This window comes from Aquarana catesbeiana, linkage group LG03, assembly GCF_042186555.1.
Source record: "Aquarana catesbeiana isolate 2022-GZ linkage group LG03, ASM4218655v1, whole genome shotgun sequence".
Lineage (NCBI taxonomy): Eukaryota > Metazoa > Chordata > Amphibia > Anura > Ranidae > Aquarana > Aquarana catesbeiana.
This window is the reverse complement of record NC_133326.1, coordinates 283,894,271-283,908,033: the sequence shown is the minus strand read 5'-3', so window position 1 is coordinate 283,908,033 and position 13,763 is coordinate 283,894,271. Positions and strand designations below refer to the sequence as shown.

General features: G+C 42.6%; 1 protein-coding gene across 2 annotated transcripts in view; it reads left to right on the top strand.

Moving 5' to 3' along the window:
* PLEKHG7 (pleckstrin homology and RhoGEF domain containing G7) overlaps positions 1-13,763 on the top strand; it is a 129,383-nt gene that overhangs the window by 89,857 nt on the left and 25,763 nt on the right. For both annotated transcript variants that reach the window (XM_073620185.1, XM_073620184.1), the window contains 2 exons: positions 1,065-1,166; positions 13,044-13,157. In XM_073620185.1, coding sequence (XP_073476286.1) covers positions 1,065-1,166; positions 13,044-13,157 — 216 coding nt within the window. The remainder of the gene's footprint in view (positions 1-1,064; positions 1,167-13,043; positions 13,158-13,763) is intronic.

Here is a 13,763-nt window from a genome sequence, read left to right as displayed (position 1 = left end):
CAAGGTTTAGGAGTGTGTGTCTATGGGAACCATTCTTCCAGAAGTGCATTTGTAAGGTCAGGCACTGATGTGCACAAGAAGGCCTGGCTCGCAGTCACAGCTCTAATTCATCCCTAAGGTGTTCTATCTGGTTGAGGACAGGACTCTGTGCAGGCCAGTCAAGTTCCTCCACCCCAAACTGGCTCATCCATGTCTTTATGGACCTTGCTTTGTGCACTAGTCCAAATCATTTGGTGGAGGGGGGGTTATGGTGTGGGGTTGTTTTTCAGGGGTTGGGCTTGGCCCCTTAGTTCCAGTTAAGGGAACTCTTAAGGCATCAGCATACCAAGACATTTTGGACAATGTCATGCTCCCAACTTTGTGGGAACAGTTTGGGGATGGCCCTTTCCTGTTTCAACATGACTGCTCACCAGTGCATAAACAAGGTCCATAAAGACATGGATGAGCGAGTGTGAAGGAACTTGTCTGGCCTGCATAGAGTTCTGAACTCAACCCGATAGCACACCATTGGGATGAATTCGAGCGGAGACTGCGAGCCAGGCCTTCTCATCCACATCAGTGCCTGACCTCACAAATGCGCTTATGGAAAAATGGTCAAACATTCCCATAGACACACTCCTAAACTTTGTGAACAGCCTTCCCTGAAGAGTTGAAGCTGTTATAGCTGCAAAGGGTGGGCCAACTCAATATTGAACCTGTCAAAATAAGAAATGGCTGCACCTCATGTGGGCTCCAAGTAAAGTTTATTGGAATATCAAGATATCCAAAATAACACCAGAAGACACGGTAGACGCGTTTCAGACAACAGAAATGTGCTTAATCATTACCCTACGGAGTAAGACTGGGATACCATTAAAGTTCATGTGCGTGTAAAGGCAGGTGTCCCAATACTTTTGGTAATATAGTGTATGTTTATAAGGAAAGTGTAAAGTGAAAGCATAATGTGCAGAACCCTACATTAAAAAAAGATTTCAGTTACTAAGGTTAGATGCTGGGAATCTTCACTTTGTACATTTACCGAACACCCCTAATTGAGGTATGTTTATATATGTTTTATTCTCTAGGAGAGCCTGAATTTTGCCACCAGCCTTTTTAATATGATCGAAAGCAAGGAACTGGGATTACCGACAACTTTCTCATTATCACTAGCAGATTTGCTAACAAAGGTCAGTCTCATACCACACCCAATACTGTACATCTCTCAATTAACCCTGCTACTATAGAGGAGTTTGCTAAACTTTTTTCTAATGCCCACCAAACCACCTGTTCCCTGGACCAAACCACCTGTTCCCTCACAAATACTACAGTCACCTTGCTCTATCCTACAGGCTCCTACTTACATCTTTATTCTCTCCCTCTCTACTAGCATCTTCTTTGACCCACTAAAACAGTTACTGGTCACCCCCATATTTAAAAAGCCCTCGCTGGACCAATCCTTATACCCTAAAACCCATCTTCTTGCTCCCTTTTCTTTAGAGAAGCCTATCCTGCCTTCAGCTCTTCCCCTAAACTTATTACCTTTTGTATCACTTGACCCTCCCTTTTACATTGTAAGCTCTAATGAGCAGGGCCCTCTAATTCCTCCTGTATTGTAACTGTACTGCCTGCCTTAATTTTGTAAAGGTCTGCACAAACTGTTGGTGCTATATAAATCCTGTATAATAATAACTAAGACATAGGAGTACATATAGATGATGCAGCATGATTACCAGTACGTGTGCTATAAAAAGAGGCCTTGAAAAATATGGTGTATAACAATTTGGAACTGGGTATATCCATTTTCCAAAAATGCAAATCTGAACAAGAATAAATGGTATGCAGGATTTTCAAGGTGCCTTCATATCCAACCTCAGGAAGAAATCCACACAGTCAATTCAAATTCATGATTTTTATTCAATAACATGTTTGTTAAAATGTAATATGTATCCCAACGCATTTTGCGATCTAGGCTCTGACTACAGCACCGATAGCTAATTTTTGCAACCTCATTTCTGAGGTTGGAAATGAAAGCACATTGAAGATCCTGCAAACCATTTATTCTTGCTTTAAATATGATGTAAGTTACTCTGAAGCAAATTGAATACAGTATGCAAATGTGTTACTTTAACATGCTTTCAACTAAAGCTGGGTATACCCTAGTAGAATTTCAAATGAAAATGTGTTCACTTTTAACATTTTATTTTTGGATTGAAGGGACTTTACCAAACGAAAACCATATATATTGTTAGAAATTCATACATTTAAGAAATGTTTTCCTTCCCGCCTCTTCGAATTTTCTCATCACTGCAGTTTAATTTGACCCCACTAGTGATTTGAAAAACGGAATTGCACTAGTATATACCCAGCTTAACGTCTGAGTTGGTTATAATTTATCTTCTGGTTGTAAGGCTACTTCTGAGTTTCTTTGAGGTGCTTTGATTTTCTTCTGAAATGTTTGAAGCTATACTTGATTTTATGTTTACTTTAATTGTGCATTTTGGCACCTAAGCATGGCAACTGGACTGTTCATCATATATCATAACTAAAAGAAGTTACTGTGGGCACCAGTATCAAAAATATTAATCAGGTGGATTTCCTACAGGGAGGAGGGTGATACAGCTGGTTACATAGTTACATAGTAGGTGAGGTTGAAAAAAGACACAAGTCCATCAAGTCCAACCTATGTGTGTGATTATATGTCAGTATTACATTGTATATCCCTGTATGTTTTGGTCATTCAGGTGCTTATCTAATATTTTTTTGAAACTATCGATGCTCCCCGCTGAAACCACCGCCTGTGGAAGGGAATTCCACATCCTTGCCGCTCTTACAGTAAAAAATCCCTCTACGTAGTTTAAAGTTAAACCTCTTTTCTTCTAATTTTAATGAGTGGCCACGTGTCTTATTAAACTCCCTTCCGCGGGAGGTGTGGCTGAGCAGCGGATGTAGCTGGTTGCATCTGTCTCCTTCTCCGCCGAAAATCCGTGCTATTATCCTGTACCCACCTGAAATTGTTCTTCTACGGGCCCCAGCTCCACATTACCGGCGTCCAAGCACCTGTGACCCACATTCCCGCTACTCCACTGTCACTGCTGATATGGCAAAATGGCTCAGAGACAACCGAGGCCTCATGGAGGATCCTGTCCAAGATGGCGCCTGGTCGCAACGCTCCTCCAAGGAGAAATACAAGGAAGCTGCTCAGAAGCTGCTCAGAAGCTCCTCTTCGGTGGGAGAACTCCCAAAGAGCACCTGCCTTCCTCCTCTGCCCAGGGAGATGTCTCAGGGGGTCAATCCAAGACCGATGACACCATCCCGCTTGAGGATGCAGGCAGAACACCCACTGAGTGGAGAACAGTGAGTACTCCTGGAGACATTTTTGCTGTGCCACGTGCATCTTGCCCAGATGCAGAGGAACCGGAGCCCACTGTATGTGATATATTCTCTGCTGTAATGTCCTGCAATATGTCTATCTCTGCCCTCGCTGATGAACTTAAAGGGGTGAAGGCAGAAATCTCATTTGTGCGACATGATATGCAAAAACTGCGGGAGCGCACCTCTGCCCTTGAAGGCAGAGTGAGCACAGTGGAGGATGATATGGCCCCCATGTAAAGGGATCTAAACTACAACTGTCATCTCACAGCCCAGCATGCCACCCACCTGGATGACCTAGAAAATCGCATGCGTCGCAACAATGTGCACGCCCTGGGTATTCCTGAGTGGGCTTAGGGCAAAAATCCTGTCATTTTTGAGCAATGGCTTCTCTCTACCTATGGCAAAGATACCTTTTCCCACCTGTTTGCAGTTGAGAGGGCGCATAGGGTCCCAACACGCCCTTTGCCACCGGGCAACCACCCGTGCCTGTTTCTGTTCAAACTATTGAATTACAAGAACAGGGATACTATACTCTCCAAAGCTAGAACCATGAGTGGCGCTATGGCTATAGACAACTCCAAAATATTGCTATTCCTGGACTTCTTTGCGTAACTACAAAAACAGCGTGGAAAGTTCATAGATGTGAACAAGAGGCTCTGAGATCTTAATCTACAATGTGCCATGCTGTATCATGCACGCCTCTGGGTTGTTGCGCTGGGAGAGATCCACTTCTCTGATTGTCCTACTTCTGTGGCACAATGGCTGGATCAGGAGGAAGGAGAACTTCGAGCTGCTAAGTCGCAACACTCTGCTTCTACATGAAATATGATCACCATATCAAAGGGGTTTTTTCTTTTTTTCTGATGTTATCTGTTCCCAGATGTGTGTGTGTGTTTTTTTTTTTTTTTTTTTTTTTTTTATGACAGAAGAGATTCTTCTTGTCAAAAAGGTTTATTGATTGCACAATAAAATGAAAGTCCATTGGTTACATGTACAAGGATGTATAAACATAAGCTCTTTGTTAAACAATAAAACAAATTATATATAGGTAACATAGTATGTTATTGGTACAAAAAAGTGAGAGGATAGAAGCGGGACTTTGCGTGAGGCATGTCAGTGGGTATATAGGCTAATTGATCAGGATCAAATAAAATTAACCTGAAGCCAGTACTGTATCGATAGTCCATGGTGTAATGTAACGTCTAGGGTAATTCCTCTACATTCTATTCCCAAAGGATTTTCAAGATACTACTGGTGGAAAAAAGTTTAATAGAGTTCATCCTAGGACATAGTACAAGGATAGATAGACACAGTTAGACATATATAGACAGTCTAATAAAAAGCATAATTCAAACAAAAATTGTACAGTTACAGAAAAGAATACATTTTACAATAAATTAATATGTGCTATCCAACATGGAATGTAATATAACATAGCGGCCGTCGGGGTCCAGCTCCAACGCCAGTAGTCGAAAGGGAAGGGATTTATGAACCAGGATGCTAACCCCTGGGAGTAATTGGTATAGGAGGTGTGGTAATGGTGACTCTTTCTTAAAACTCAACAATTTATCCCAGTCAGGTGGGTCTCCTGCAGAATACAAATCTGTGGGCGATAGGATTTCAGAAATTGAAAAACCAGGGACCTCTTCACTGAGGAATTCAATCCCCTGGTGTTCTAAGAGACAATAGTGCAATTAGCCATAATCACTAGTCAAATTAAGGTTCAACATGATGAACAGAGATAGGGTTAGGAGCAGAGCTCGGACCACCACACATAACAGGTAGAGTATGGTATCCCAGAGTAGCATATATAACACCACTTGTAGAAAAACAAAACAACACAAACAGACAACATAGCAACCCCAACCGGAGTCTCGCTCTCACTGAATCAAATGATTTCCTCTGACGCTGCATTTTCAACAAATAATCCGGGAAAAGCAGCAGTTTAACATTCTCAAAATGCAACTCTCCCAGGGCTCTGGCCTCCCTCATCACCAGGTCACGGTCTCTGAAGTGCAACAACTTAAAAATGAAGGTGCGAGGTGGCGCTCTTTGAGGCCCCCTAGTGGAGGGTATACGATGGGCCCTTTCCACGGTGAAAAATGGAGAAAACCGTGCTGAGGGAAACAATTGCTGCAGGAGGCGCATAGTAAAGGTGGTAGCATTGGAGCCCTCAGCCCCTTCAGGGAGTCCGATAATGCGCAAATTGTTCCGCCTGTTGCGGTTTTCAGCATCCTCAGCTCGTGCTTCTAGCACCTTGACCTTAGTCTTTAGGGTATGTAAATCAGCAACATGGTCACGTACCGTGTCTTCAGTCTGCGACACCCTCTGTTCCACCTCAGACACCCGGCCGCGAAGGAGTCGAGATCCTTACGGATGAATTCCACATTCGTCTGAATGTGATCAATATTGTCTGTCAGATTGGTGATCGCCTGCATCACTGCCGTAAACTCAGCCGCCGTGGCAGAGGCTGACTATCTCCTCCGTCTGTGCAGCCATGTGAACAGGCTTAGCAGGCAAGCTCACGGCTCCGGCCTTGCTTGTGGCAGCAGCTACCAGGGCTGTGCGTCGGGTGGCAGGCTGTGGTTTTCACTTTGGCATACCCCAGAGGTGGTACCGAGGCCGGGGGGAACAATGTCCGGTGCATTCAGTGCACTCTGCACCCGAGATCAGGAGGAGAAGAAGCTGGTCGCAGGGAGCTCCGACGCTAGACATCCTCTCCCAGCGCCATCTTGGACATGCCCCCGATGATACCCTACTTTACCTGGGTTTACCTTATTGAGGCCTTTGGCGCATTATCAGGCTTTTCCATTAACTGGAACAAGTCGGTACTGATTCCTATAGACCCTATAACAGCCCCCCTCCCTGAGTGTGCAGAAATAGTGCAAGTGGTCTCCTCCTTTCGCTACCTAGGCATTCAGGTTACCCCAGACCCATCTCAATACATTGAACTTAATCTAACTCCCCTACTCTGTAAATTTCGTGAAAAATTTACTATTTGGTGTAAACTACCATTATCAGTGGTGGGGAGGATTAACCTCATCAAAATGGTATGGGCACCACAATTATTATATGTATTCAATAACTCTCCATTCTGGGTTCCCCGACAGTGGTTTGCCAGGATAGACTCCCAATTCAGAGAACTGATCTGGTGTAAAAAGATAGCTCGGATTAGTCTGTCGACATTATAATATAGCAAAGATCAGGGGGGACTGGTGGTTCCTCATTCTAGAGCCTATTACCTCGCTTCCCAGCTGCAACAGTTGGGGGCCTGGGGAATGGTGGACTTAATGGACCTTATTCGTAGACTTCTGAGCCCACCAGGTGATGATGCCTCCGCCCTTGCGTGTTTGGAAGCGGGATTCATGCACTTGGACACTAAGGCCCCCACAGTGACCCTATTGAAGACTCTACGGTCATATGTTTAACGGATGCTGGGAATACGGGACTTTCTAATTCATACTCCATTTTGGCGAAATCTGAACTATAGAGAGATATTGAAACTCAGGGGGTTTAGAGATTGGGAAAGGGCGGGACTTCGCTTTATATCGCAGTTATATAACGGGCCAAGCCTCAAATCCTTTATGGAGGTGCAAGCAGAGTTTGGTATCCCACGTAACCACTTTTTCAAATACCTACAACTACGACATGCCGTACGGATACAATCAAGATGTGCTCAACTTAAGGTAACTGACCATACTCTAATACAGGGGATTCTTATGGAAGACGATAAAAAGGGAATGATTTCTAGAAGTTATAATATTTTCCTTAATGCTATACAGGATTCCTCCAAGCTGCCTTGCAGACATGGCTGGGAAAAGGATATAGGTGCCATAGATGGGGAGACATGGGATCTTTACCTGACCTCTGCCCCTTTGGTGTCAGTATCTGCCTCTCAAAAATTATCCCATTTATATCTGCTACATAGAGTACACCGAACTCCTGTACAACTTCATAGATGGAGGAATCGCAATACCCCCCTCTGCCCGAAGTGCAAGAGAGATCACGGCGACCTCATTTATATTTGGAAGTTCCCCAAGCTTTTCCGTTACTGGAAGGAGGTTCTTCACATGATCTCTCAGGTTTTTATGTTTATTATCACACGTGACCTGGTTGTGTGCCTGCTGGGTGCCCTGGACAAGGAGTCCCTAACTCCGCAAGCTCACACTGTGGTTTTGCGACTGCTGTATGTTGCACGTAAACTGATCGCACAATCTTGGATTGTTCCCAGGGTGCCCACCAGGCGGCAGTGGGTAGAGCATGTTAATAAATTATTGATATGGGAAAAGTTGACATGCCAACATAGAAATGTCTCATGTAAATTCTACTCAATGTGGCAGGCCTGACTGGATGTCCGGGGATTAGCACTGGATCAGCTAATTAGAGACAGGCTCCTACAGGGGTGAATGATGTAGGAAGTCCAGAATAGTGGCTGACTAGGTCTCACACTACATAGGATCCCATATGGCATTGGTGATTTTGGTGGGTTGTGTTTGCTTCTTTTTGGTTTACCCTCGGGGCTCTGAGAGTTTGGATAGGTTAAACTGTTAAGCCCCGTACACATGATCGAATTTTCCAGTGGGAAATGTTGGATGTCAGGCTGTTGGCGGAAAATCCATCCGTGTGTATGCTCCATTGGACAGTTGTTGTCGGACTTTCCGCCAACAAACTTTGGCTAGCATGTCTTCAAATTTTCCGCCAACAAATGTGTGTTGTTGGATTTTCCAATCGTGTGTACACAAGTCAGTCGGACAAAAGTCTAAAGTACAAACACGCATGCTCGGAAGCAGAAGCGATCAGTTTTGTAAACTAGCGTTTGTAATGGAGAATTAACATTCGTGACGTGGCAAATGATGAAATCTCCAAATTCAGCGCACAATTCTATTCTTCTTTAATGGGATAATAATGAAGCTGATTTGCTGGTGATACTGATGGAGTTATTGTAAACAAATTTTTTCAAAGGCTTTTTTTTTCTAGTGATATCAAGAATAATATTATGTTGTTGTTTTTTTTTTTTTTTTAATTTGTGCAAATTACCACAACACCACTATAGTTTTTAAAATCAAAGATACAACTATGTTGGTGTCCCTTGTCAATTTTACATTGTATTTTTTAAATGTAACTGCCTACTCCCAAACTGTCATTTGAAGTAAAACATATAGCCAAGTATTAATCCTCTAGACTTTTTTTTTTTTGTGCATTAAAAAAAAAAAAAAAAATAGACATGCTATCTGCCAATAGAACTTAAAGAAGTGTTCCACCCTAAAAAAAAAAAAATCATGACTGTGCCTAAAAAAAATAAAAAAAAAACATTTGGAATTTTTTTTTTTTTTCTACTTACCTCTAAATGCCTGTTGCTAGGGGGTCCCTCGTAGTCTGCCTCTTCCAGTGCCTGGGCTGGTGACATCACTTCCCATTCGGCACAGGAAGGGCTAGGCTCTGCTCCCTCCCTCCTGTCAATCATCTGGGACCCATTACAGGTCCCAGGTGACTGAGCGGCCAATCACGGCGCGCGGCACCGCTCGCGCATGCGCAGTGGGTGCCAGGCTGTGAAGCCACAGCCCGGTGCCCACAGTTGCAATGCCGGCGCCGCTGAACGGAGGGGGAGACGAGCGGGGCTTCGATCCCCCGCATCGCTGGACCCTGGGACAGGTAAGTGTCCAATTAAAAGTCAGCAGATGCAGTATTTGTAGCTGCTGACTTTTAATTTTTTTTTGTTTGATGGGCCCTCCTCTTTAACCAAAACGTGCATTCTATGCATCCAAAAATATAGAAAATATACCAAATCAAATCATTATTCAACCAAAAAAATAATATCAAAGCAATAACTCCAAAGCCAATAATAAATAACACGTTATCTCCTCCGATTCCGCACTACATGGTTGGTTGACGAACAGCCATGCAGAAACGAACTGAAAAGCGCTAAATGAAAAACGCGAAAAGAAAAGCGCGAATCAACACTCACCAAACTTCTACTAACACAAAATTAGCAGAAGGAGCCCAAAGGGTGGCGCTAAAGAGCTGAAAAAACACATAGTACGTCATTACGTTCGTAATTGTTGGCCAACATTTGTGTGACCGTGTGTATGCAAGACAAGTTTGAGCCAACACCCTTTGGACAAAATTCCACGGTTTTGTTGTCGGAAAGTCAGATCGTGTGTACGAGGCATAAGTCTTTCTTCTTAGTTACGCTATGTCATCATATATATGTCAATCTTTGTACTTCTGGTTTACATGGTTCTGTATGCACTATACTGACCTGCAGAATATCATTGAATGAGAACTTTATTAATTTATGTCTCAATACCAATGATATGCTCCTTCTTCTATTGAATGGCATATATCCTGTATTGTGAATGACAAAATATTTTTTTTCTTCTGATATAAAGTTTTATCCCTATTGTGAGGTCACCAGTATGGTATTTGTAAATTGAAATCATATCCCCTCTCAAGCATCTCTTCTCCAGAGAGAATAGGTTCAGTGCTCGTAACCTTTCTTCATAACTAATGTGCTCCAGACCCTTTATTAGTTTCGTTGCCCTTCTTTGTACTTGCTCTATTTCCAGCACATGCTTCCTGAGGACTGGTGCCCAAAACTGGACGGCATACTCCAGGTGCGGCCAGGCTAGAGTCTTGCAGAGCGGGAGAATTATCGCTTTATCTCTTGAGTTAATCCCCTTTTTAATGCATGCCAATATTCTGTTTGCTTTGTTAGCAGCAGCTTGGCATTGCATGCCATTGCTGAGCCTATCATCTACTAGGACCCCCAGGTCCTTTTCCATCCTTGATTCTCCCAGAGCTTCTACCCCCAGTGAGTAGATTGCATTCCTATTTTTGCCACCCAAATGCATTATTTTAAATTTTTCCACATTAAACCTCATCTGCCATGTAGTTGAATTTGTTTAGATCTACTTGCAAGGTTTCCACATCCCGCGGAGAAGTTATTGCCCTGCTTAGCTTAATATCGTCCGCAAATACAGAGATTGAACTGTTTACCCCATCCTCCCAGGTCGTTTATGAACAAATTAAATAGGATTGGACCCAAGACAGAACCTTGGGGGACCCCACTTTCCACCCCTGACCATTCCGGGTACTCCCCATTTATCACTACCCTCTGAACTCGCCCTTGTAACCAGTTTTCAATCCATGTACTCACCCTATGGTCCATGCCAATGGACCTTACTTTGTACAGTAAACGTTTATGGGGAACTGTCAAATACTTTTGCGAAATCCAGATACACCACGTCTACGGGCCTCCCCTTATCTAGATGGCAGCTCCCCTCCTCATAGAAGGTTAATAGATTGGTTTGGCAAGAAGGATTCTTCATGAATCAATGCTGATTACTTCTAATGATACCGTTTTCATTACGACAAACTTGTATATAGTCCCTTATCATCCCCTCCAAGAGCTTGCATACTATTGATGTTAGGCTAACTAGTCTGTAATTCCCAGGGATGTATTGTGGCCCTTTTTTAAATATTGGTGCCACATTGGCTTTTCTCCAATCAGCTGGTACCATTCCAGTCAGTTATGTGACTGAGTTCCCTAAGGACCATCGGGTGCAAGCCATCTGGTCCTGGTGACTTATTAATGTTAAGTTTTCCAAGTCTATTTCTAATTCTGTCCTCTGTTAGCCGTGGGGTTGCTTCCTGTGATGTGCCATGAGGATAAGCACGGCAGTTTTGGTTACTGAAGCCCCCTATTCCCTTGTGAAGACTAGGGAGAAGAATAAATTCAATACCTTTGCCATCTCACCATCCTTTGTAACCAGATTCCCTTCCTTATTCTTTATGGGGAGAATATGGTCTGTCCTCCTTCTTTTACTGTTTATTTACTTAAAGAATTTCTTGGGATTTTTTTTTGCTCTCCTCCGCTATGTGTCTTTCGTGTTCTGACTTAGCCACCATAAGTGCACCCTTACATTGATTCACAAAGTACAAGGAGCTTATCCAAAAAGGTATTTGCTTTTAATGTTCAAATACACATCGTCACTTTTTTTTTTTTAATTATAAAAATGAGTAGCTACTAAAAAGCAAAATAGTGACTCCAGCTTGTCTCTGCATTGTTGTTGAAAGAAATATCTGAAATCCTAGCAGCCAGATGACACTAATGACCTGTACACACGATCGGACAATCGGACAACAAAATCCATGGATTTTTTCGACAGATGTTGGCTCAAACTTGTCTTGCATACACATGGTCACACAAATCTTTTTGGAAATTCCGATCGCCAAGAACGCGGTGACGTACAACACGTACGACGGCCGAGAGAAATGAAGTTCAATAGCCAGTGCGGCTCTTCTGCTTGATTCCGAGCATGCGTGGAACTTTGTGCGTTGGAATTGTGTACACACAATTGGAATTTACAGGAACGGATTTTGTTGTCGGAAAATTTGAGATCCAGATCTCAAATTTTGTGTGTCGGAAATTCCGATGGAAAATGTCCGATGGAGCCTACACACAGTCGGAATTTCCGACAACAAGCTCCCATCGAACATTTTCCGTCGGAAAATCTGACCGTGTGTACGGGGAATGAGAGTACCTGTTGCAATAATTTTACTCTGTAAACTGTCAAATTGTCACATTTGGGTGAAATCTGGTCAAGGCCGTATAAACTGTTGTAATCAGCTGCCATGTCAGGTTTTACAGCAAAACATAACCACTTCAGCCCGGGAAGGTTTCACCCTCTTCATGACTAAGCCATTTTTTGCGATACGGCACTGCGTTATTTTAACTGACATTTGCGCGGTCGTGCAACGCTGTACCCAAATTAAATTTATGTCCTTTTTTCCCCACAAATAGAGCTTTCTTTTGGTGGCATTTGATCACCTCTGCGTTTTTTATTTTTTACACTATAAACAAAAAAACCTGACAATTTAAAAAAAAAAAAAAATTTTTTTTACTTTACATATCCAATAAAAAATCCCAATAAGCGTATATTGATTGGTTTGTGCAAACGTTTTCGTGTCTACCAACTATGGGATATTTTTATGACATTTTTATTTTTACTAGTAATGGCGGTGATCAGTGATTTTTTGTGGGACTGCGACATTGTGGCGGACAAATCAGGCACTGACACTTGTTTGGGGACCAGTGACACTAATACAGTGATCAGTGCTAAAAAACATGCACTGTCACTGTACTAATGACACTGGCAGGGAAGGGGTTAACATCAGGGGCGATCAAAGGGTTATGTGTGTTCCTAGGGAGCGCTTTCTAACTGTGTGGGGGGTGGCTTAACTGGAGGAAAACAGGGATCCGTGTTTCTGCTTAGCAGAAAAACAAGATCTCCATTTTTCTCTGTGACAGAATGGCGGTCTGTTTACAGACCGCCATTCTGCCTCTCCTGTCAACGATCGGCGTGTCCAATTACAGTGGGAGCAGGTCACCGGCGGCGCATGTGCGCCCCAGAACCGGAAGAAGAGACATTGTACAGGTACATTGTTTTGCGCAGCCAGGCTACCCTGCCGCAATAAATGAGGTGGGCGTTCCGGAAGCGGTTAATTAAACAAATGCATTGCTACTATTACAATAATGCATTTATTGTCTTTTTTATTTTGTTTTGTGATTTAGGAATCATGTCAGCAGTGTATGATGTAAAGTATACATCATACACTTAAAGTACAGCTTGTAATATGTCAGATACGTTGGTGATTTTGGCTAATGCTGGATTTTTCATTTGATGTTGCAGTACTTCAAGGATAATCTCTGCTTAAGTCATCAGATCTACTGCCTCAATTACACATCTGCTGTCATCTATCTGGAGACCCTGAAGCAAAGGGAAGATTTTGCAGCATATATAAAAGTAAAGTATTTCTTTCCATTGCACATAATGTACCTGCTATGTTGACCCCCATACAATATTTTCCATAATTAGGAACAGGTTTTGTTACTCCTTTTAGCAGTTCTAAGGCTGAGAAGAAAATTACAATGAAATGCAGACAATTTAATGAAATGGGCTGAAAATGCTCTGCCTCATACTGTTCTCTATACTGGTCATGTCTGCCATTTATAATTGTTCTTAAAAAGTAAAAGATGAAATCCAGCTGGTTGCTTTGTTCCGGTTTACATACAGTTGTGCTCATAAGTTTACATACCCTGGCAGAATTTATGATTTATTGGCCATTTTTCAGAGAATATGAATGATAAAACTAAAACGTTTCTTTCCTATGGTTAATATTTGGCTGAAGCCATTTATTATCAATCAACAATGTTTACTCTTTTTAAAACATAATGGCAACAGAAACTACCCAAACGACCCTGATCAAAAGTTTACAGACCACAGTTCTTAATACCATGTATTGCCCTCTTTAACATCAATGACAGCTTGAAGTCTTTTGTGGTATTTGTGGATGAGGCTCTTTATCTTCTCAGATGTTAAAGCTGCCCATTCCTCTTGGCAAAAAGCCTC